Genomic DNA, 25,956 nt, shown 5'->3' with positions numbered 1-25,956 from the left:
CCAAACACAACAACAACAAAATCCTATCTTTTAAATTAGCTAATGTAGTTTTTCTTTCTGCAGGACAAATACAACCAGCCAAAACATATGATTTACCAATTAAATAAAGGCACAGAAAAAGTGACATTAAAGCTACTATTTACAACAAAAAGCCTAGTGTCTCTAATTACCTGCATGTACTTGCGTCACTGCTACATAAGCCAGCCAAGAATTTCAAATATCAATATCCTTCACCATATAAAATCCCTTTGTACCCAACAGCACTGTCAGGAAACATGAAGTAGCAGAGGCCTCTGCAGTTATTTTGATCCAAGTGCAGGCAATGAGAAGTAGGAAGGGTACATTTTTATTTCTCCTTTCTCTCAGTTTTCTGTCAGCTGGTTTTCCTGTTAGGTCTGGAGCAGTCCACAGCTACCAGTGAAAATACAGTTGGTGTATTTAAATACAGACTGTTCAGCCCGAGCTTGCTTCCACATTCTCTCCCTATGGGGGCAGGTTGTTTTACTTACAGGCAGGTGTGCAGGCTGGAGCTGGACTGTTAGCAAAAAATGCAGTGGGAAACACGTTATCCACAGCACCATGTCCTTGGTAGTACGGTGCTGACATTGATCTTACGCTACATTAAAGGACCCAAAGTGCAACCAGGAAATCTCCACATTCAAACATTTACACTAGATAGCTGGCTACACTAATTTCTTAAGTGCCTACTTCTTAGTAACTATAAAAGTGGAGTGCTTGAGTACTTAAAAGAGAATATGGTCCACAGCCTTGGATCTGGTGTAGGATAACTAAAATTCTGTGGTTGATGTCACATCATTTACTGCAATCAGCTTTCTTTTAAGATGGTGGAAAGATGCATGGTGTCCTGCCTTTCTTGCAGAGAAATTCTCTGGCCAGCCGATTGGGTGCTGAATGCAGCTGCCTTGACAGGAAGATGGAGGAAGTAGAGGAGGAAGGTGCAGAGGAGCTGCTCTCCCACCTGATGTTTGGCACCCATCAGCTTGCAGGGGCAGGCTGCCACCCCTCCACCTGGTTACTGCCAGAAGTGTCTAAATCTTCATGTCATAAACAACTAACAGAGTTTGCCTTTCAAGTTGGAAAACCAGGGATTAACAAATCTAATGCAAAAGGTTGTGTGCAGACACACGTGGCTGCTGCTTGTTACTCCAATATTCTTTTACCTGTCTCATCTCCCGCTGAGAGCATTTTGTTCCTGTGGTGCCTGTTGCTCTGCAAGCATTACAGAGATTATTGCTGCCAAAAACCCGCTCTCACTTCTCCCCACACCAGCCTTTCATTTCTCCCCCCAGGCTGCCCCTTGCTCTGTGCTGGCACTCACATTCAGCTGGCTGAAAGTGATGGGGGAACCGTTGGCCTAAGAAATAGCTCCACTGAAAGAAAATGTTAGTCTTTCATCTGAATCAATTATTTGAGTGCCCATGCAGTGACAAAAATGCTCGTGCCAGCTCAGGGCAAGAGGAGCCATGTGGCAGAGGAGGGTGAGGATGTATTGAAGGTGGAGTCTGAGAGATAAGGATGAACATTTTCTCAGCAGTGGTGTCAGTGTAAGTGCACAGTGACACCACAACTGCACACACCTTCGCCTTTCCAACCACAGCAAGTGAGGGAGCAAGGAGACATACCAGAGCCTGGCGCCATCTCATAGACACCTTACAGGGCTTTGCCAAACAGTTCTTCCAGGACAGAAACCCCTGTGGCAGGCTGAGGGCTTTTCAAGACCCAAGGGTTGTCATTTAGAATGTGATGCAGCTCTGTCAAAAATAAACTTTTTAGGGGGACTCACTTTTAGCCAGAAAAAATATGTTAAAGAAAACTGAAGTGTTTGATTTTGACTAAAGAATAAGGGAAATGGAAAAAGTGTTCTTCAATATTTTCTTAACTTAGCCTAAGTATAACAGTATAAAAGGCAGTAAAAATGGTCATGTAAAGCAAATGCAATCAAATTTGCAATCAAATGCATTTTAAACTGTGGAAGCTAGTTTCTTAATTTCCATGTTCGGTTTGGTCACCCACTTTCTTTCTTTTGTAAGAGGAGAAGCAAGTAAATGGGCAATTGTTTAAAAATCAAGAAAGCATTCAGAAAGCCAAATGTAGACTGCTGGTCTGCTAGTGCCTGCATCACACACCTTTACAGTAAGTCACCATCAGTGGACTCTAGGGATGGAGAAAAAGGGAATAGAGGAAATCAAAATGACCTCAAGAAAAGTAATGGCATTTCCTGTTGCGCTTAGTTTTTCTCCTGCACCCTTTCAATCCTTTCCCTCCCAAATAATCCATGTTTTAATTACTACCAGCAGTGTCTTTTCCCCCCAGCATGTTTTCAACTCATGAGCCATACCCAGCACAACCAGAATGTGCAAAATGAAGGCCTTGCAAGCAACCTGCAGACAGCCTGAAACCTGTGGAAAACCACAGAGGAGACTCTGTAGATCTAAGACAGATTTATTTTGAAATAGAAATGACTGAAATCTTCCAGACAATCTGCAAACACTCATCAAGAGGCACCTGACTATGCATTAAACCACAAGCATATTTCAGGTGTGCTGTGTCTCACAGGCTCTGCAAGGCAGGCTGTGGTTGTGCACAGACATTGTTTCACTCTCCATCTTCCAGCAAACTTCTGTCAGAGGCTTAGAGACTGCCAGAAAGGTACGGTCCTGCCCTGTAACACATTTCCATTTGAGAAACTCTTGCCCCTGTCTATCTGCAGGTGCCTTTCACATGTCACCTGGGTGCCTCTGACCCATGGATTTGTTGCTTTGCTGTATGAAATCAAGTCCTCTCTGAGGATACGAGGGACACCCTTCAGGGAAGACACAAACACAGGCACACACCCCACACCCTCACAAACCCCCTCAGGAAGGGACATCAACATGGCATCAACATATCCATGCAGGTGCACCCTACTCCAAATGTGCCCTGTAGACTGCAGTGGTGGCTTTCCAGCAAGGCAAAAATGCTGCTTGTGCACAGCAAGATTGCAGGAGGGAATCCTGGGCCTCTTTTTTCACCCCTCTTCACAGTCCTCACTGCCAAAACATCAGAGGGAAGGCACCTTGGCCTTTCACATTGTGGTACTGGGGGTTTTTAATTGCCCTTTTTTTGTTTGGTTGTTTTGGGTTTGTTTGTTTGGATTTTTTCTTTCCAAATAGCTGTGTGGTTGTTGTTGAGGGGGTTGCATGTTTTTCATCCCTTTTATTTTTCGCTTTCCTTTCCTTATTGCTTTTGGGGGTTGGGCTTTCTTCCCTCCCCCTTCCTTCCTCCCCCTTCCCCCCTTTTCTAAATTTTTGTTTTTGTTTTGCTTTGTTTTTATGCTTTTATGTGCTTTTTGGTTTGAGGAGATTTCTTATTTTTAAATGTGTTTTACTTTGCTTTCTTTTTGCCTCCTCCCCACCCCCCGCCCTTCCTTTCTTCTTCGTTTCTTCTCCCTTTCTTTTGTTTCTCGCGGCTGTTTCTCGCCCGCGGCACACGCGCGTTTCCCGGCCGCCGGGGCCCCGTGGCCCTGCGTGGAGCCGCCCCGGGTGGCCCCGGCCCCGCGCGGGGCGGGCGCGGGCGCGGCCGCGGGCGGCAGCAAATCAGCGGGGCCCGGGACGCGCATAAGAAGGGCGAGCGGCAGCCGGCCCCATCCCTCGCGGCGGCGGCAGGATGCACCATGAGGAGCTGGCGCCCCTGCAGCGGCCCCGCTACGGCTGTGAGTGGGGTCGAGGGGGAAGTGGGGGGCGCTTCAGGCCGCTTTTTTTTTTTGTTTTTGTTAGGTTTGGTTTGCTTTTTGTGTCTTGTTGTTTTTTTCTTTTTGTTTTTTGTCCCCTTCCCTTGCCGGCTTTCGTGGTTTAATATTAAAAGAAGGACTTGAGGGAAACTAGAACCTGACCAGGAGACGCTGTTGCAGCGCTCCAGTTTACTTAAGGTTTGTTTGCAACGAGCTCCGGCTGGGTTTTGAACAGGTTTTCAGGGGCTGGGTTTTGTTCTGAAACTTTCTGAATGGATTATAGCGGTAGTTCCTCATTGCAACTGGAGAGTTTTAGATTGCAGCTAGAGCTTTGGGTTATAACTTTATACCGAAGTTGTGACTGTAGTTTCTGATTGTAACTTTGTAACCTTTGGATTATCAGTGCGGATTACCAAATTGAAACTTTGTTTTCTAATTTTGTAACTTCGATGTAGAACTTTGTAAATTTAAATAATAACTAGAGTGAGGTGAGGAGCAGTGCAGGTACCAGGTATCTCTTTTCAGAGGAGATGCATTCTAATTCCCAAACCTGTGTTCAAGTAAAGCACTGAAGCACCTTCCCCCCTCTTGCTGCAAGGCTTTCTCAGCATTGCTGTGCCGTGCTGGAATCCTGCACCGGGCCGTACTTTCTCCCGGTTCCTGTGAGGAGAGCAGTGCAAGCCTTTGACCTTGCATGTGTGTAAGAAATGCCTTTTATATTTCAGGCATTGCAAAACGTGAACAGACAAATTATTTACAAAGCTCACAACAACCCTGGCACTTTGTGGTCTGATGATCAGCTTCTCAGGTCTTAGCATAACAGTATTGTTGAAAACCGGTTCTGAAACCCCTTTTTTTGAAAGAAGCACAAAAACATTTGACAACATTACGGGCCATATCACTTCCACCTAGGCTGGAAAGAAAAGGTGGTGCTTTGCAGTGAGACCTTCAGCTTGGAGCATGCTGTGCAGTCTTGAGCATTTTTCTCTATCGATACCTGCCATTTGGGGCAGTCTACAAAACCTGCAAGTAGGTTTTATTTTTCATTTGCACCACATAGTAGGTGGATGAGAAACTTTTGAAGGTAGGGTCACTGTTATCAGTACTAATAGTGTTTTCTGGAGTGGTTACTACAGACAAGGGCTGGGTGCCTATGATAGCGTGTTAGCAAAGTTGAGTATTTTGCTTGTGAAGCCAATCTCCCAATCATCTTGGCTTGCTCCTGTGGTAAAGCAGTGTATGAGCAGTGTGCTGTGTGGTGCACCAGCCCGAGGTTTGCATTTTGTCCACTTGTCTGACATGCAGAAACTCCTCAGATGTGTGTGGTGTGCCTATCAGGCCTCCAGCAACAGGGGCTTTTCTGTGCAGATCTCATCTGGCTGATATAAGAACATGTGAGTCTGGTGATGTGGCACTTGCTAGTCTGCTATGAAGTCAAATATGGTCAAATATGAGGCTTTGACTTAAAGCAAAGGGCTCATCCTTTATGCCTTGGTTCCTATCTGGATGCTGAGGATGATTTACCTTATTGACAGAGATGCTGGGTGTATTTTGAGAATCTCAGGCCTTATTTATTATAAGGAAATAATGACCTTGTTAAGGATGCTGAATGTATTTTTGAAGAGAAGGTCTGTCCTCTCAGTATTTATACTTCACTGTGGTAGTTCAGAACTTTTTGCAGTGGTGACCAGGGAGAAGTTGGTGTTTGGATTTTTAGCCACTTTCCAGGTTTCTGGTCGTCTGTCCCATGGACAGGAGCAGATAAGGTCATCCTTCTTGTCTTCTCTGCTGCCAACTCCCTTCTGACAAATGCTGCCTGCTTGCTCAGGCTGCAGTGGCTATTCTGTCCTGAATGAGAGGCTGTGGCTGTTGTATCACACTGCATCCTCATTTTTCAGGATGGATACTTTTTTTGTGCTGCTGAAACTTTTGAGATAACTCTCCTGTCGAGGGACTGGGCAAAAGCTCCTCAAATATGCTAGACTGATGCCTATATTTCTAAAAAAAAAAAAAAAAAAAAACAAAAAAAAAAACACCAAAGAACTCCCTAGAGAACTCTGTACACCAAAGAATAAACCATAGCCTTGTCTGTAATGAAATCGTAAGTATGGAAGCATGTTTGGTTTTTCAGCCTGTGCCTAGGAAACAAAATATGCTTCATCTGTGCTGTATTTGTCTTCCATTTTGGGACAAGGAGGGAGACAACATATTAAGGAGTCGGGGTGGGGAAAGCTCCCTAACTAGAAAAGTTATACCAGCATTATCTGAACCCTTAAGAAGCCCATCACAATTTGTAGGTTCTCTGTGTAACTAAAACTACACTTTGGGTCACTGGCAAACAGTCCTTGATGTTGAGCATAACATCTATGCTGGATTTCCTAGAAGAGTTAATAAGTTTTTCAAGTTAGGTTATCAAATTTCCAAGACTTCTTCCTTTAGTGACCTAGTACTGTTTTAAACATGTAACTTGGACTTTTGACTTTGGCTTCAAGCTCATGGCAAAGTTTGTGTGTTGCTTTGAAGAAGGTTAGCATTTTACTAGGATAATTCTCTGCTAGGAATCCTATGAACTAGTGTGTGGTTGTCAGTCGTGTTTCGTTTTGATAACTAGAGAGGATACATGCAAACTTTGGCTACATTTTGTAGCCTGATGGATACCATTGGGGGGTGTGGGGGGGGGACGCAGAAAAAGTGTCCCTGAGCATTAGACCTGGTAGTACAAAACAAGTAACTGAGAAGACGTATCCTTGACTTCAAACTAGCTTTGCATTACAAGTTTCTGTGGTATAGTAGCGCAAAGACGTGCATCTAGCAAAAAAATCTTAGGGCTGATCATTATAATCTTTAAAGTAATGAAACAGTTGAACAAAACCAGACAAGATGATCCCTTTCTGGGTGGGCGGTGCTAGTTCAGTATTAACATGGTTCATGGGAGAAACAGGAGCTTGGAGCAAAGCCTTTGAGCCTTCTCTCAGCCTGTTAGGGCCAAAGCCTTGTGGCTTTCTGGACTGCTTGTTGAAAGGTACCTCCAAATCTGCATGCTGTCAATAGCTTAAGAAAGATAGAAGATATTTCTGTTTGTCTCTCATTGAATCTTTCAGTCAAGCACCAGCTCAAGTGAGATCACACAAGTAGAAGGAAGCTGCTTATACAGCAGAAAATGTGTTAACAGATGCACCACAACCAAATTTATGTAGCTGCTTTCCCCTCTGTGCTGGTATTGAGAAATAAACCAGGCAACAGCTGTAACCAGACAGAAGCAAAGAAATAGGATGTGTGATACAAGTCAAGCTATGAGCAATTTCTACAACAAAAATGCTTGGTACTGTTGAAGATAACAAGGAAAAAAAGTATAAACCTTGGAAGATGCCTCACAGATTAAACACAAAGTCTTGAATATAGGAAGGTGATGAATCAGGTAGTGGTGTATCTTTGAGTATGCTTTTTTCCTAACACTTTCAGGTACTTTATAGCTAGTTCTCCCTTTAACCTCTCTGTAGAAACAAATGCTTAAGTTTTTAAGAAGTGTCTGAATGGCTTTGCTGTGCTTCCAGGAATGTCATAAAAGTATAGTGAGTGAGGCCATGAGTGTCTGGATTTGCAAAGGATTTTGGCCATTTCCATACTCAAAGTATCTGAATTAACATACACTCCAGGTCCCTGTATACTGATGCATCTGTTGGAGACAAGCAGCTAAAGAAGTCATCTCTCCTGCTGAAGCTGGAAGTTCAGCTTCAGTAGGCATATATTGCTAAATACAGGAGAAACTTGACTTTGGCATCCAGTGATGAGGGCGTTGCTTGTGCTTCTGGTCATGGCTTCCAGGGCTGCTTCTGTTTGGCACTAAGAGTTCGGAGATGAGACAAATAAGCAGCATGAAACTTCGTGAGGGAGAGCTGTCCTGCCTGTAAAGGCAGGCAGGGCAAACCTGAAGTGAAGCAGAGCCTAGGTCTCTCTGTGAAACTGTGTCTGGCTTCTTACTTCAGCAGGATGTGAAAACTCGCAAACCACTGTTTTTTTGAAAAGCATTTAACTTTAGAAACTATGAATTTGCCTCCATGTCTATTAAATGCAGGGAAACAAATGGTTATTTTTCGATTTAAGAGGAGAAAAAATATTTTGGTAGAAGTTCCATAGGATTTTTTAAAAGTGAAAACAGATGTTTTTTTCTTTTTTAAAGCCAAACAATAAAAGGGCTTAACTGTGTCCTACGCATATATATTCTTTTGGGTGTATACTTTCTTGTAGTACTTGTGATTTATGAGAACACTTTTCTTCTCCTTTTTTATTGATGGGTGTAATTTGGCAACCAAATACACTGTTTATCTCTTCTACTCTTTTGTAGGTTGCTAATGATTAAACTGCTGAATGAGAACTTGAAAAGTTTAACTGCTTTGTTTAACCAAGTGCACGTAATTCATTTGGTAGGAGTGGTTCTCTGTGTGCTTTTTGTACAAAGGCTCATCTCCCTTGTAGTCCCTTGGTAAAGAAAGGACGGACCTATGTTACAGCATGCTTAGAGCTACTTGAACACAGTTGAAACAAGCAATATTACTATTGCACTGGAAATGGGATTTATAGCACATGCGAGTGTGCTAGATCAAGTCTAATACTTTAGGCAGAGAAAAGGAAGTACGCAGACTTGCAAGCCACCTCTTCTGTTAACTGGAGTTTCAGTTATGTAGCAGTTCTAGCTCAAGATTTTCTTGATACCACTGCTGATTCAAGCTGACTGATTTACTAGGAATAATCTTACATATAAGATGGAAAAAAAAAAACCTGGCAATGATAGGTAGGACTAGTGGGTCATATTTCAGTGGGATGATAAGCAAATGTGTTCTCCAGTCCTCTGCTCCTTGCAGGAAATTATTAACCTGCTGTGTTTGCTTCACTTGTTCAGGCTGTTTCAGTGTTGTTTTTTTGGAACAGGTATCCTTGAACTGCTGCATGTTGTAGAATGAAAGCATAGGTGCTGGATGTGGGAGAAGTGGTGCCCACCCTGGCCCTGGGGGAGCATGATCAGTGAGGCCAAGGGCCAGGTGCCCCCATCCCCCTGGCACAGGGGCACATTTGTACTGGTGACCAACACCTTTCCCCTGGCATTGTGCCAGTTCTGGTTTCCCAGCTGCTACGGCATTGGCCAAGGGTACCCTGGTCCATGGTGGTGATGGACTCGTGGGGCACGCAGTGCCTGCAGGGTGCTCTGGTGGCCAAGGGCCTTGGTAGATGTTGGAGTGGGCTGTGTGGCAGGAGGGGGAGCAGGTAGAGTCCTGGTCCTTACATGGAGTTCTTTGAAGAAGAGAAGAGAAGAGAAAACGTATGTTTTGGTTTAGAGATCAACCTCCTTGCTACCCATCAAGGGAGATACTGAATCAGGTGGTGTTCCTACAAATTCTGCACAGCTCCCAAATACATTTCAAAATGTGTAAGCAAATAAACAGCCATTAAGAACCTGTGCTGATAGCTGATTTCAGTGTTAAATTACTGGTTTGTTCAAATGAGTATGCACTAGCAAGAAACCTGGAGGAATTATGTCAGTTCTCTTATCACTTATTAGCCAAGTTAAGGTCAGCCAGGTATAAATTTTTCAGGAGTCAAATTCAAGGAACACCTTAGAGCTCTCACTCATGACTGCTGGCAAACTGCTGCCAGCTCCTGTGGACCTACTGCCTCAAGGTGTGGTGCCTTGTCTGCCTGCCACCCAGGTAGGCAGAGCTGTCAGAAACTGCTGTCCTCATCCCAGATGCTTCTGTTGGCTTGACTGTATCAGGCTACGCAGTCTGTGGCTTCAGCTGAAGTGCGTGAAAAAGGATATGGTCTTTGCCAGTTCTCCCCTGTGGACTCTGATCTGCTTCTTTCGAAGTGCAGTAAAAGCTCTCGTGGTATCTAGTAAGGTGTTTAAACTGATTCTTACTAGGCTTCAAAGTCTGATGGGAAATATGTAGTCATGCGTACCATCATCCTTTACTGGCTGTTCCTCCTGAAAAATTAAGGACATACTCTTGCATTTTTGCTTGATTTGTAAAGCTGCTCAGTACACTGGTTATATTTGCAGGATCAGAGCCTCACAGCTTCTAGGAGTACAGCAGAGATTAACCCAGGGGCAGTCTGAATGTGAAGTGCCCAAACTCTGTAAAGAAATCTGCTTCATGAGGGCAACGGTTCTTTCACAGCGTTGTAATGTTGAACTATAGGCCAGTAAATATTTTACTTGTGTTTTTAAAAGGATGTTTCCGAGGTGTTTGGGGAAATCCTAGATATGTACAGTGATATGTGTCTAATAGTCCGAGTGTTTAGAAACAAGGTAAAAAGCTTGAAAACTTAACAAGGACATGGGTCTGCTTTGCCAAAAAAACATGATCCTATATCTTTCTTTCATGAGACAAGTTGCTGTTTTCAACTGTTGTTAATTACATTGGGATCCTACCTGCTCCTTGCTACACACTCTTGCAACTGGTGAGATTTCAGCAGTCTGAGCTTGCCGAGGTGCCTTCAGCTGCTCTGTCAGACTGCTGTGGTCTTTACCTCCTGCCAATGTTCATGTGATGACACGAAGATCTAATCTGTCAGGAAGCTAATCTCTCCTTGAAGAGCTGATTTGCAGTCATCTCAGGCCTCTGCAGGGTCTGGCTGCAAACCTAACAGCTGTGCCTGCTGGCCTGAGGCAGGAGGGACTTTCTGCCCAGGTGAAACTGTGGCAGCCAGATTTTAAATGTGTTTAAATTGCTCTGGAACAGCACCCTGAAGCTGTGGTTTTGCATGTGCTTTCAGTCAGTTTTGCTGATGGAAGAAGCGACCTCGACTCCTTCTATGGGATTATTTTTGGCTGGATTAGGTCCCCAGTCTGGTTTGCCACATGAATCTGCAGGCAGGTCTGCCAAGATGATGCAGTAGCTGGAGCAGTGATGAGCACAAGTGGCTGGGGAAACAGCAGGTTGAGCTGTGTTACGGTTGCACATAGGGATCTGGAAAATGTATGATGAGGCAACAAAATGTGCAGGCAACTCATGAGCATGGACTGGGGAGACACAAGGAAAGACGAGCCTGTATCACTGTGGTCTCCACCTGAGTGCCCCTGTTGTGGTGCCACTGCCACCCCAGAGCCCAGCTGCCGGGGTTGCTCTTGGCTCTGCTGCTGCCCAGGGAGTTTTGAGTTACATAAATGTTTGAGGGAATTTAATCTCTAGCACTGTAGTTTAATAAATCTCTAAGTATCAGTAAAGGCATGTCAAAGTTCACCAGGCAGTGGAAAGAAATTGTAAGAAAGTCTAAATACTAGACTACTTGAACAAGAAAGGAAAATGCTTTTTGTACGTAAAGTAAGATTCAGGATGCTTTTCCAACACTTTTCTTTTGGTAAAATTACTCTTGACTTGCAGGGCCTCAAAACTGTAGTGGTGAGATGTGTCTTGTGGTATGCACTACTGATTTCTGGGTTTTTTTAGGGATTTTTATCCCAACTGATTTACCCAGTCAATAGCTATCTGGCCTCTGTTCATTGGTAAACAAGTTTTAAGTTCCATAAGTACCATATAGCAGACTAAATAATGCATTGAAATACCAGCATGCATATGTGGTAGCGTAACTGAAAGGAATGCAAAGGAGTCCTGGGGAGAGCAGGGATTACATTTAAATGAGTCTGGGACAGACTATTTTACCAAGGAAAAATGGTCAGCTGTTTTTACAAAACCAGCACACAGTAAATGTGATTTCACTAAATCTGAGCTCTGAAGTTGTTTTGAATACTGCTTTTCAGACCATAGCAGAGCACAGATTTCTTTGCTGTTATTTGGTGGAAGGTGGGAGATGAACCAGCCTTGGTTTGGCATTTGGAATTGTGTGGCAGCTGACTACTGAAGGTAGATTGACAGCTTACCTACAAGGATTGGATGTGGTTGCCTGCTACTTTGTATTTATATCACCTCCGACTATGGTAATGAAGTTTAACAAAAGGGTAAGAATGCTCCAGAAAACACACAGCTTATGTCAAGTGAGCTCCTTGTTTGTTTTCCAGTTTCTATCTTCATACAGATCACGAGAAGGAAGACAACATGGTTTTGCTGAAGATTTCACTCATGTGAACTATTTTAGAATAAAATGGATCAAATTTCTTAGTATTGTGGGTAGTAATAGGCAAAACAAGGGTTGGTGTTTCCTAAAACACTGAACCTTGGCAATAACACTCCCTCCCCCTCCAACCCCCCCCTTCATTTTTTTGCTATGTTTAAACAAAATTAAGTAGTTCCAGAAAAGTTTTTATCAGAAGCCTCTGTAAACAAAGATGGATTTCTGTAACATTTCTGTATCCTTTTTCCTAAAACTATGGTGGGAGGGTGTTGACTGGTAGACTCTTTCTGTCCAGGCTGCAAATGCTGCCCAGTGACAGGCCTATCTGAACTCCCCAAAAGGCTGAAGAAATGAGTAGCCAAGATTTTTAGGCTCTTGTAGCTGTAACAGAATTGATCTGTGCTAGCTTCTTGGGCACATTTGAGGTGTAAACTTACATCCAATCAGGTTATTTCAATTTAATTTCCTCAACTTTTGAAGTTTAAACTTCCTTGGAAGTTGACCATTTGCATGAAATCAACACTGCTGATGGATAAGGCTTGTTGTGACACTAGGTATGTACAGGAATAGTTCCCAGATAGAACATGAATAACAGATTCACCTGGGCAAGATTCTGTTGATAGAATAGCTATGTTTTCAGACTGCTCTGCTCCCTGTGGCAGCTGTAAATGCCTTATTGTAAGGAGTCTGATCTCAAAGCATGGGCAGAGTTTGGAGGAAGAACTATTACAAGTCCTAGAAAAAGTCTTGATTTTAAGTAGTGCTTTAAGAAAGGAAACAGACTGTGACTATATGAAATATGATGAAAGTCAATGGTCAGCCCTTGAGGATGTGTATTTCCTTTTTGTGTAGATACTTCGAAACTTGCAAACACATAACTTAATTTGATGTTAAGTTTGTGTGTTGTTTGTACTGTGGTTGCCATGCCAGTGACTGAAAACTAGTTACACTTACTTTATGTTAGTAGTCTTGGTATTACTATTTCAAGCAGAATGCTTGCTTTGGGGTGCTTACATAATGTTTCCAATAAGCTCCTAATATTTTTATTCATGACTGATTTTTTTAAATATTATTACTGTGGTTCTTTTGTTATTGGAAATGGGTTCAAGGCAGCAAGGAAGCTCTCCTGTGTTAAGTAGTTGTTGCATTAATCCAAACTTTACTCTTTGGAGTGGGCTGTGGAGTAGACACAAGCAAGTAACCTGAAAAATTAAGTTATTCAAGGTGAGATTGCCGAAGTTTTGTGTTAGTTCAGGGGAAATATGAATTTGGTAGAATTAATACAGTTATATTCACAAACTTGAGTGCATGATTTTTGGTGAAAACTTATCTTGTGAGTACAGCTGTCACTAACTTGTTTTAGAAATAGAAGTACTCCATTAATTGATAAGTTACGAGGAACATCTGGGTCACTCTATATCTGATTTTTGCAGTGATATGTATGATGGTAGAAGTGTCATTGTTTCTCAGAGCAGTTTTGATTCAGTACATTCAATACCTAAATAGTGAGTAGAAGGGTGGTGTTTTGTCTGCTCTTTTCAGACCTTGCTCAAAGACTTAAATCTCTTGTTCTTTTGTTCTCTTGTGTGATTCTAACTCCTGGTGATGAAGGAAAAATTTATTCTTATTACTGAGGGCATGTGAATGAGAAGTAAGGGTTGGAGTTGTCCAGAAGCAGTGTGGGCAATTGCCCTGAGAGCAATGTCTGCCTGTCTGTGCATTGTGCTCCTGAAGTGAACTAGTAGGAAGAACAGGGAGGAAGTCACCTTGGAGCCAGCGGTGCCAGCTACAGTAACTCTGCAAGCACTTCCTCACCTACTGTGGAGGAGAGGCAGCCAAGTAGGTTTTAGGTGATAACTGAGGCCATTGCTGATATGGGACAACCACCGAACTGGTCACATGCATGGATACACTGAGTCTGCCTTCTTACAAGAATGTATCACCTCACTCATGAAACAAGAGCAAAGAAAGTACGTCTCTGCCCCCTGTGCCTTTCTGCACCCGTGTGGACCAGCACAAGTTTAAGGCTGCAAACCTCATGGCATGCATATTTTTCTCTTTTATTCACATGTTTGTGTTTGTATCTTGAAGGAAAAATGTACCGCAATATTTCAGGTGTTTTCTGGAGCTCCTTTGAGAGTATGAAAAGAGTGAAGCAAATTATTTGTTTCGAGCTGAATTGAAGGACTCTGCAATAGACTAGTTGAGGAAAGAGCAGGGGATGATGAGTTGTCAAAGGAAGAATTAAGACCAGATGTCAGGGCTGGGGGTTTCTACACTGCAGTCTTTCTTATGGTGATTTCAAATTTCCTCATTGTTTAAGTAATGGTCTTGTTTAGGTGTTTACTAAACAGGTGTTTCAGTCCTCCTGAGTCTAATGGTTCAGACCTTGAGACTCATGTAGCACTTATGAGTTATTCAGTGACACTTGGTCACAGCTTTCTCCTCAGGTTCTTTCTTTCATTCCAGCGTTCCTGCTTGACATCCTCCTTTTTATTCTCTAAGCTATACCTTACCACATTTCTTCCAGCTGGCTTACTGTGCTGTGAGTTTGCTGGTAGGAAGCTTTTTGATGTCAACATCCCAGTTATCCAAATGTTGAATCCACTTGGCAACTGCTCCCTCCCAAACCAATGGAATCATGCTGGACTTCTTTCAGGAAATTTGAGAGGCTCTTCCGTTCCCCACTCTCTGACTCCCCCTGTCCCTTTTGTTCTTGTCTTTCTGCATTCTCACAGCCCTTCCTTAACTAACCTTCAGGTATTAGGGATTTATTACAAGTTTATCTATAAATTACTGTCTTAGTCTCAATCTGTAATGTGGATGAGCTTTTTGACACTTTCAAGATAGAAAATGGACGAGTTTCTGATTTAGCTGACAATCCTGTGTAGCATTTGCAGGGCATTATTTTAATTGGTTACTGTTTAAATGGCCGTTAGTCTTCTGAAGAATAATAACAGCGACCAAAAACTTTACTGGTATGCTCTTCCTTGTGGACTTCAGCTAGTTTGCCTTTCAGTGAAGCACCAGTGGCTCTTGTCAGACATACTTAGTGTCTTCAGTCTAGGATCCCCCTTTGCCATGGTAAGCCTTGCACTTTCTTCTGGTCCTGCATGTTGACTAGTAAGTCTCAAAGAACTTAACTGAGGTGATCTTAGCTGCTGTTTGCACAGCAAGCCATCCAAACTGGCAGCAGTAGGAGTGTAATAGAGCTGTGGGTCAACAACAACATGTGCAAACAGATGAGGGGCGGACAAACCTGAATTGGGGTTTCCTGCTGCCAGTGTGGTGAGCTCAGTCTGTGCCCTGCCCTTCCTCTGTATGGTCTCTAGCATCTCTTTCCTGTTCTTCCACTCCACTTCTGCAGTAGCTTTCTGCCCTGTACATGATCCACAAATGTTTACAGGTGGAGTTGTGGCCACAGGTGATGATGTGACAACACATAATGAAAATTGCCTTTGAGGTTCAGTAGAAGGCTGAAGGAACATCTCCTTTTGCTGTCAACTTGCTATGCCTCTGCTCTCAGCTTCTTGTGTAGGGATGAATGCATTTCAGATGAACTTTTCACCCTTTTTGGGTAATCTTCCAAGTGTTTTATCCTCCACAAATCACTCCTCCTTTTATGTATGTGTGCATATGCATTTGACTTACTGATATACCTGCAGTTCCTTTCAGAGAAAAATTAAACTTTCTAATGCTAGAAATAAATTTGATGGCATTTGTGGGCAAGAGATGTAGCATTTTTCTTTTGACTAAACCCTATTACAAGATTGTAATCTGTAAGAGGTGTGCTGTAGATGCTAACATTTTTCTGTATCTTTCATAGTTGAGTAGTGTATTTTAGTTGCCTGGCAATATTAAACTGTCCTTTTTCATTATTTCATTTACATTATGCTTGTGTTAAGTTGAACTGAGGTCACAAGAGGTAAAATGTAAGGAAATTGAATCCATATGGTAAAATTTTGTTTCTTTTACTGAAGATTGTTAATGTATATTGTTAATAAAAAGCAAGCAGGTTAAAGTAATTCCAGTGAAATGAATGAAGCAAATGGTGAATGTGTCAAAACACATGGAATTTGAATCACAAGTTCTTTATTTCAGAAAATAGTGAATGTATGAAACTGACAGAGGGAACCTTTCATGCTTTACTATTTGTTTTCTCATGAATTAACCACTGGAGAATGAAAGCCTGTTGGAAATTCCTGTTGGAATGTGCAATATTATTTTGAATGGCTTGAGCCTCCGGTGATGTGCAAATCTGACCAAACAGCCTTTCAAAACAGTATTTTTTGAAAGCCCACATGAAAAATGTAATTATTTGTGTGTGGAACCTAAACAAACCTTCCAAACAGACTGACTACTTACCACTATAGCCTTTTCCAAGCTGCCTTCAAACTTGGCCATTTTAATGGCTTTTAGACTACGCAAGTGGAGATAGGATGGCCTGCAAGGGAAAGAAATAACTTGTAATTGTTGTTCATTGTCTCTCCAGGGTTCATCAGTATGAGTGTTTCCTTAGGCTTGAAACTTTTTCAGAAACATGGACAGAGGGCTTCTTAGTAAAAAGTTCTAAGGTCAACTGGGGTAGTTTGTAGAAAGGAGATAGAATTTTAAAGGTGTCATTTGAGCACCTGACTCTTGGGGGAAACTTGTTGTGCACTGAGGTGACCAGCTAGCCAAGTATGAAAAGATAAACAGTTAAAATTTCATTAACAAGTTACATTAAGTATTGCTGGAAACAGTGACACTGGCAGTTTAATGTAGGTGGAAGTAGTTGAGCAATAGGCAGATAAATGACATTTCATGTTTGTAACTGTAGATCATGACACTTGAAGCTAACTGAAATTGCTTGGAGTTGGATTTTCATATATGTTCTTCAAGTCCATTACTGGCTCCTTGTTTTTCCAAACATACAGAAGAATTATACTGAAGTTAAGATTAAATGAACTATGTTATTTTTCTGCACAACATGAAAGGACTCTACTAGAAAAAAGAGGGCCACACTCTGGTACCATTCTACAACAAGATAATGTTATAACTACTTGTTTTACCTCTACTAAAGACTCACTTGACGGTACTATAGAAAGGCTGAGAATTGAAAGTAAAGGATATGTATACCTATAAGGAGCAAAATGAGCGCCGGACATTCTGGCAGCACATGTGGTTACTTGCTGAATGCCAAAGCTATCTTGTGTCTGTGTGGCTACATGAGATTTGTTTTTTAAACTTTGTGGGAATTTGAGTATCTTGAGACATGTCTGAGGAGTCCTACAGCCTTCTGCCAGTGTTGGAACTTGACAGACTGTGACATCAGTTTTGATGCTTGGCTCCAGGAGCATAGACTGTGGTTGCTGTTGCACCACCATCCCCTTGGTAAGATTGTCCTAAGGTCCATGTATTGTAATAGTGTTCTGTCTCTGTAGATGGATGTGGTTGGACTTGTGGGAGCAGATATGTCAGTGAAATAGGACTTTTTTTCAAGGAAATGGTTGGAGGAGAACTTAGAGTGAATGCACAAGAATGAGGCTCTATGAGAATGCTGAAGGGAAAAACTGGTTTAGCAAACATTTTTAACTTTATATCAGGATGCCTCTTTGCTGGACTTCTGCTGTCAACACTCCCATGCTAATGGTGTTTGTTTTCCCTGTTTACACAGTGTCTGGGAGTGAGATCTGGTCCAGAACAGTGACCTTGTAGATCCTTGTGAGGGCAGATAATGTCTATCTGTTGGACAGAAAGTGTGTATGTATTTCTGTATGAAAATCTGAGCCTGCATGCTTTGGACAATGTAATAACTAGATTAGGGGAGACATATCTATTTTGAAGAGAGGGAGAGTAGTTCAATGTTGGAAAGACTTCAAAATACCATACCGAAGAGCCTCACAATTTAATGAAGTGTATTAGTCTACTATCTCAAGTGAATCTGCTCTTGAAGTTCACAGCTGCTGTAGCTTTCTTGAGTGCTGGCAGTGTTCGCCTTTGTCGAGAGCCCTTTATTGGAGCAAGTGTTCAGGGAATGGACTGAATTCCCTCCACTGAAGCCATAGAAAAAAAGCTCAGGCCATCTGGTTTTATTGTTGTGGCACAAGCACTAGCTGCTTGTGACTGTGTTCTATAACAGGAAGTTTATAAAAAAAAAGGTTTGATCAGAGCCTTACATCTTTCATCAAAAGATAAATGTCCTCTACTATAACCATAGATCTGGTGGTACTAATGCCTTAACAGAACACCTGTAATAGGTGTTTTGTGCTGTAATTTTAACAAACACATGTAATAGAATAAATTAGAGCACAAAACACCTTAGTATCCTGTTGAATGATCTCTGTTCATATAGCTCAAGTTGGCATACATTCTTCTGCATATTTAGCGAACTGTTGCATTAGGTACCTGTGAGTTGATATTGGGAGCAGAGGCTTGGGAGGAAACTCCTCTTGCCTCTGTAACTCTGAGCAGTATTTTTCTGATATCTATACACATAATCCTGTCCATGGACTTTCTGGTTGCCTGACAGTGCCATAAACTCCTGTCCCACTGCAGTCAGCTCAAGCAGCAGTGAACCTGGCTCAGAGCATCACCAGTTCAGAACTGCTCCAGTTATGGGTGCTGGCTGATGTGGTGTTGGTTCAGTTGCAGCACCTGAATTGCCAACCTAGGAGTCACCACGGAGCTGAACTGTCCTGGACAGGCACTCCTGGGGCACTGAGTATCAGATAGTGCAGATTTTACTGGGAATAAAATATACAACTGAATATATTTACCTCTTTCACACTATGACAGATCAGTCTTTTTTTTTTTTTTAATATATATATATAACCTAAGCTTTTAAGTCACCTTGACCACATAAAATGCAAATAGCCTTTTCTTGAAACTACAGCACTGAAGTGTGATGGCAAATGTTTCGCATTCACAGCTCGTACTCATGGTACAAGCAGACATTAATGGGATGCTGTCTAGAGCCTGTTGTAGGGGGGCTCAGCTTTCACCAGGGCTGGTTATGGCCAGCAAAGTGTCAGTCAGGAGTTTTTGTGCAAGCGAGGCTTGGCTTTTGTTTTTGTGTTTTCAGCTGTTACAGCATAGTTCTGTTAAATGTTTTTCAATGTGCTAATACTGGGGATGTGGGGATGGGCTCAGGTGGAGGAGGCAGGAAGGTGTGGATTTGGGATAGACAGAATTTGCAGAATTTTTCACCGGTGGACTGGAGCAATGCACTGCCCTCCTTACTGCATGGCCAGTATGGCACACAGCTGGGACTGCCAAATGTGATGTAGTCAGTGTTTAATTCAAATATTCTGAAAAACTTTTATTCCTGTATTTTACACTATATGTTCATGTATCTGTTTTTGTTCAATCCTGACTTTGTTTTCTGTCACCCTAAGAGGATTTTATTCTGTCCTCTGTTATGTCCTATGTAATAAGCTTCCCTGTTGTGGTGCCAAAAGAGCTGCCCTCCTCCTTACTCGAGTCTCACTTTCCATGGGAAAAAGTCTCTGGTAGCAGGAAATTGAGGGGGATTGGCCTTGGGAAATAAAAGCCTCTGTTCCTTTCTTTGCCTTCTTCAGCATAAGAAGTCTATTGGTATGTCTGTGGCAAATGCCTTAATAAAGTGTCTGCCTGCTAGAAGCAGCCATGTGCTGTTCTTGAATTATTGCAGATAGTCATATGTATGAGTGCAAATGAATGGCAAGGAAGCCTTAAATGCTGCTGCATGTTTTGGAGGGATTTTTTTTCTTTCCAGTCTCAGTTTTTTAAAATAACAAAAACTGTCTGTCTGGGAAATTATCTATGAATAACTTGCAATTATGCCCTATAAAGTGTTCCATGAATTTCATTCAAAATGAAAACAAACTTTACTTTTCCTTGCATGCTCTTTGGTCACATATCATAGAAGTCTCAAGTTTAGCTTCATTTAAAAATACAATCCATGGGTTCATTTGAAAACTGTTGCAAATTAGACTTGTAAAACAATTCTTAATGTTATCTCAAGTATAAAGATACTAATGGGAGAGATCCAGTAAGATCAATGTTGATGTGGACTGTTTCAGTGACTCTGTGATCTCCAAAATCCTTGGCATGGTTGTGATAAGAGTTAACTCTGCACTTGGGCAACATTCACATAGCCAGGCCTTGTTTTTAAAGTTCTTGTGTAAAATGAGCCTATCTTATGTGAACTTGAAGCTTTGAATCTCTGTCCAATCGCTATTAGTTAGGTCATGGTTCCAGTGGTTCATGCACACCTGGACTTGTTGCTAGTTTCAGTAATATTATTGCAGCTTCAGAGGTGGTAACTCTGTAACCGAAAACTTTCTCAAATCTGGAAGGCTGAAAAGCTTTTCTGTTGCGTACTAATGCTGAGGCAGACTCAGTAAATGCTGCTTGTGTCATGTTGACTGTGACATGGAGTGCCTTGGGTTATGTTGGCAGACCTGTATTCAAGTGCTGATGAAGTTACAAGTATTAGCCAACAACCGGAGTGTCTGTCTTGAATCAGGACACATCAGGATGTTTTTCTGCAATCCATAACCAAAACACAAATGTCTACTAGTCCTAGCTATTGTCTTGCCTGTTCTTCTATGTCTTGCATGATGGTGGTACACAGGACAGAAGTTTTTCAGGCAAAGACTGAGGGTGGATGTGTGATCCATCTGTTGATAGAAGATGCTCAAATCTCTCAATTCATGAACACTCACTAGTAAACAGACTTCTTTTAGTGACAAATGTGCAGAACAAGAATATGTATGAAGCTGCAAGTAGAACATAACTTTTCCCTTGGAATTAAGTATTTGTGGGAAGGATTTACCTAATCAACTTTTGCATCATACTGAGTACCAGAATAAGTCTGTTCTCACAGGAGTTCAAAAATAGGTGTGACAATTTCAGCTGAAATGTTGCTCACTGCTCCATGGAGTGTTTCCTACATTCTTCATTTAATGTTTTTATTCCATGAAGGAAGGTGGTGTCTTAGCACATGTTTTGTATATATTGACTATTGGCTAACACAGTGACAATATCTAATAGAAATTGAAATGGAGAGCTCTTAGGCTAGCTACACTGCTGTTTTTATTATTTCTTGTCAGTAGTACAGATGTACACTTAACATTCACTCTGAGTGAATGTTTTGCCTCTTAATTTCAAATCAAAAGCTACAAAATGTGTTAACTGAATTGTAAGATGTCATTTTTAGATGCCTTTTTTCCTGTTTAGCTCCTATGTAGCATGCATTTGCCTTGTTCTGTGGCATCTGGATCTCTTCAGAAGCAATATTTAATGTCTGCCTGGATCCTACCTGGGCCTTACCAGTGGGCTGGAGGCCTTCAGGTAAAGCCCAGCCCTGCTTACTCTGCCCTGTAACATCCTTTATTGCAAAACTTTCTTTCCTTGTGAATTGAGCACTATCAAGAAGTTACTGATACATCAGGAATGTGTTTATTCTTTCATCAATCTTCCCAGTCTTATGACTAATACTTGCCCTGTTAGTAAGAAAGACTGAGGTTTCTGTCTTCAAACCAGGCTTGTTTGTGTGTTGAACTTGGTGTGGCTGGATTGACAGCTGCATGCATAGAGCTTTTGTCTGAAGTTGAGGAAAGCTATGTGGAGGGTTCCAGTCAAAGTCTGAAGCCTTTGCCAAAAATATTACAGCAGACTAGATTTTAAGGACCCATGATTTTTAAAGTCTTAAAAGTAATTTCCTCTGCAGCTGAGTCCTGTGGGACACCTCTGTCATACAGATTGTCATTGCTCCTTCTTAAAGTGTCTGTCACAATTTATTTTATGTGATAGCACTGTCACTTTGAAGCCAGTATGTGCTGGAGGGGGAAAGTGTGTAATCTGTCTTATCAGAAACCAGTGTTGCAAGAGACTCCTCCCAGCACAAGCACTGTAGGTATTGGCACTCCCTGCACTCTGCGTTTTTAGTGCTCAAAAGAGATGCTTTGGCCCTGGCAGGAAAGAAGCCGGATTTCCTACCTGCGAGCTGCTGATACAGTATCTCTTCTAGATAGGATCTGGGTCTTTCACTTTTCAGTACCTCCAAGTTACTTGTTCTTGTTTCTTGACCTTTCCCTCATTGTTGGAGAGTTCCCTAAGCAGAACAACTACTACAGTCCCACAATATTTGTCAGTGACTTCATCTGCCCTCTGAGTCAATCTTTGCAAATAACTTTGAGGGATTTGAGGCTGTCCAGGGCTTCTTGATCTGGGATGTCCCTGTTGAGGATGAGAGGGACCTGTGGATGTATAGATCCAGGACTAGATTGTAAGTCATTCCTGTTATTCGGCTAAATTCCTGGACTGCTTATCAAAGGGGTTTTGTGGTTTTCTTACTCCTACTGTTGGACAAGCTGCCTCTTTCACTGCTTTGCTTATGACTATGGTGAGTTGTTTAAAGGACAGGTGTAGATGCCTGTTTAATGAGCTAAGAGGAGGAGGCCATAAGACCTGTGTCACAGGGGAAAATGGCTTGGTCTGGTATCAGCTGCCCTGTCCTGGCTGACTGAGCCACAGCCCATTAGGATGATCAGCTGAGGTCCTCTGATAGCATGTGTGAGGCCCTCATAGCTGAGGGTGAGCTGTGGCATTTGGAAGTGTCCCTAGAATTCAGTGTCATGAATAATAAAGTGACATTAAGTTTGTGTGGTGACTTATCAAGCCTTCTCCCTTGCTTTGGGGAGCCAGGATTGCAGTAAAAGGGCTGTGTCAGGGAGTAGGAGCAGCCTGTCCTGGATGTGCCAACAGTGACATGGGCAAGAGCAGCAGCAGAGAAGTCTCTGTGGCTAGTTTGCCACTCTGAGTGTTCTACCGCCTGCATCATGTGTTTGCCTCCAAAGTATTGTTTTGGTTTGTAACAAGTGATGACCTGATTACAGTATCTGAGAGCTCATTTTTGAGTGAGTCACACTTATCAGAACTACCAGACTTAAAAGGGACTCAGAGTAAGACACATTTGTTTTATCAGTGTATGAAAATTCTGGGTAATTAGGAAGAGCCATGTTAAAAACAAAGAAAGATGAGAGATATCAAGGCTTGTGGTGATTAAAACTGAAACTACAAAGCTTAAATCAGCTAGATGATATGTTAGTAAATGTGTGGTAGCATCAGCTGAAAAGGTGGGTGAGTAGTGTAATTTTTTTGTGTGTCCTCAGTAAATGCATGTAGGATCATTACTGTGCTGGGTATTTCTTGAAGCACAACCTAGAATGTATGCATGTTCTTGTAAAGCCCAGCTTCTTCCTTTACTATACTGCCTTTTACTTTATTTGCCTGTACCGGCTACTGGAAGGTGTTTACCCACTACATGAGGCAGCTGTGCCAGGGAAGTGCTAAAAATGTGCTCATGACATGTGCAATTTGTGTCATAGTTGAGCTGGAAAAGCACCTCAGTGCATTTGAGGAGGAGAGGTATTCATATGTGTAGTTTGTTTTGTTTGTTTTTACTGAGGTTGCATCTTGATGTTCTTGGCTAACCGGCTCATGGGCAGAAAGTAGCTGGACCAGCCCTGGTTTCTGTGCCCTCCCTTGGGCCAACAGATTCACAGCAGGTCATATCAGGGACCTGATCTCTCTAGAAGTATGTGTCTTTGTAGCTGCTGCATTTTGATGAGGGCTGTCCCTTGTTCTGGTTCATTGACACAGCCACAGCTCTGCTGGCTCTGACATGAGAGGTGATGGGAGTATGTGGCTGAGAAACATGAGAGAGGGTAGGGTTAGCTCTTCTGGCAGCTGTTCACACAAATAGGGTGTCATTTTGGTAAGTGGTTTATGCTGAAGGCTATTTCCAAAAGCCTTACATGCTGTGATTGAAACTCAGAAGTCAGCAGTACTCTATGGTCCTTCAGGTTAATTGCTATAAATATTTGGAAGAACTGTAGACTTGCTCACAGAGTCCCTCTGTACCCTAAAAAAAGAGAGTTACTGGTCATGGGTTACTAGCTGTTAATAACTAGGGTTGTTTGCAGCTGGAGATGTGCACAGTGTCATCCTTAAGCTGAGTGAATATTTTTATGGGAGGCAGTGTAGTAATTAGGGGTGTGAAAACCACAGCTTGTCACTTGAATTAAAGCCCTCATCTCCCCCATCTGTGGGAGGCAGCTCAGTCTGTTGCAGTCTCGTGGACTGCTGGACCTAGAACTGGTTCCCAAGTTGCTGTTGAGATATGTTTGCAGCGTGTTGTTGTCTTCATCTCTACTGCCGAGGTTTTGCTTAGCATGGGGCTGCTCCATGGACTGGTCACTGTAAGCTTTCAAGTAAAAGTCCTCAGACTCTTCTGAAGGTATGTAAGCTGGAACTCTGCTGGCTACCATCCTCAGCCCCATGTTTGTGAGTGTTCCACCCTGCCTCCAAATCAGGAAATGGGCAAAGAGCAATACAAGCTTTGTTTTGAATAAGTGAAACTTGATGAATTCACTGTACAGAAAATAGCATCTTTTTGGTGATCTAAATATCTTTGTCCACTGTGCTGTAAAGGCCATTTTGGAGGAGGAGTATTAGCTATTTTAATTTCTTTTCTGCAGTAATTTGCTGAGGTTCTCAGTAAAATCACTCCTAAGAATCACTTCTGATGTGTGTAACCTGATATGGGTTTTTGTTTGCAGCTATTGTGGATGATGAAAGGCTTTCAGCAGAGGAAATGGATGAGAGGAGGCGTCAGAATATTGCTTATGAGTATCTGTGCCACTTAGAAGAAGCAAAAAGGTAAGTAAAGGAAAGCATGCTTATATCTGGCCTTTAAATATGGAAGTTCAGGCATTTTGTGTTCTCGAGCATTGTAACTTTTAATTCACATTCTTGAATTACTTGGATTAACTTCATGTTGGTATTCTACAGCATTCAGTATGAGAAACTAATGTCCAAAAGAAATATTTAATTCAAAGAAGGATTTTAAAAGAGGACGATGTCCTCATAGTTAGTGCAGTGACTCTTCAATGAAAGCAGGGGCTGGGTGCTAAAACCTAAGGCTGTGGTTTTGTGAGAAGCTGAGTTGGGATTGTGTGACTCACTGAGAAAGTCTTTTGTTCCTGGCTGTGTGGTTGTGCTCCCTTCTTGGCACTAGTGCTTCTGGAGTAACTAAGGTTGCTAAGATGACAGAAAATCACATGGGCTTTTACTGGGTTATTGGCCCATATCATTTTAGTGTTTCAGTGGTAAGTGCAGGCAGGGCAACAAGGTAACCTGGACTCTGCTCTTCTTTTAGTTCCTCTCAGCCATTGGTCAGGAGTAGTAATCTCTTGAAGTGACAGCTTGTGACAAAGCACTGATCTGCAAGTGCACAGGGATTTTCTCACCTTTGTGCTAATGTACTGTGCCGTGTACATTTCATTCTCAAAATAAATATTCAACAATATTTTCATGATTACTGAGCAAAGTGCAATGTGCAATATCCTTGTGATTTTGGAGTAGCTTGAGGTGCTGCTATTATCACATGTAAAAGCATATTTTACGTTCATCATGGTCAGAATTTTCCAAAGGTACCTGTTATGTTCTGAGCACCAGTCTTAAGTGTCTTGATCCTGTTCTGCATGTCTTAAGATGATGTTTTTAGTCCTGAACTTCTGTTGGTTGGGTTTCCTAAGAACTTCTGTAGAGAAAAGGAAAGCTGAATTCTGATTAGTAGTGCAAGCTGGGAAATCTCAGTGTGATGGGAAACCATAGGATCTTTAGAATGGAGAAACCCAGCATACTACAGTCAGGAATCAACCATAAAACATTACCCTGATTTTTTTTTTTTTTTTTTTGCAGTGTTCCCCTTGCCATGACTGTGTGGCACTGACGGTTACTTATTTAGCAGTCATGGTGCAGCTAGTTCCCAATGATCTTGTTGAGGTGGGGTGTTAAAAAAAACAATCAGTCACTTTTACTTCCTGTTTATTTCACTGCCCCATTTGCTATAGCAAATGTTGCCTCCTTTGCTCTTTCTTCCTCTTTTCACTGCAGAGCAGTTCCCTGTTCACACATTTAGCAAGGCGTCTTGATGCTGCTGGAGATGGCTGTCCTGCTCTGCACACTCCTGTTGCCTCCATCATGCAGTTGCAAGAGATTGCCTTTGGTCAGCTGAATCAGCTCACTATGCTGGCAGGGAAGTCGTAGCTTTTTTGCTGAGTTAGTTTTCTAGCGGTCTATTGAACTGACTAGTCTGACCAAGGGGTCACAGGAGAATCATTGCTGGT

The 25,956-nt window shown here is 42.2% G+C and overlaps 1 protein-coding gene across 5 annotated transcripts in view; it reads left to right on the top strand.

Annotated features, from left to right (window-relative positions):
• Positions 1-3,563: 3,563 nt before the first annotated feature.
• The window catches only part of IQGAP2 (IQ motif containing GTPase activating protein 2), a 126,781-nt gene continuing 104,388 nt past the window's right edge, over positions 3,564-25,956 (top strand). For 4 of the 5 annotated variants that reach the window (XM_065860348.2, XM_065860346.2, XM_065860347.2 and 1 more), the window contains exons 1-2: positions 3,564-3,712; positions 24,385-24,484. In XM_065860348.2, coding sequence (XP_065716420.1) covers positions 3,667-3,712; positions 24,385-24,484 — 146 coding nt within the window. In that variant the 5' untranslated portion in view covers positions 3,564-3,666. Of the gene's footprint in view, positions 3,713-3,909; positions 3,929-24,384; positions 24,485-25,956 lie in introns of those variants that run through there. The other variant, XM_071802828.1, reaches the window with a different exon arrangement.

This window comes from Patagioenas fasciata, chromosome Z (genome assembly GCF_037038585.1).
Source record: "Patagioenas fasciata isolate bPatFas1 chromosome Z, bPatFas1.hap1, whole genome shotgun sequence".
In the NCBI taxonomy this organism is placed as follows: domain Eukaryota; kingdom Metazoa; phylum Chordata; class Aves; order Columbiformes; family Columbidae; genus Patagioenas; species Patagioenas fasciata.
This window is presented reverse-complemented; position numbering and strand designations above follow the sequence as displayed.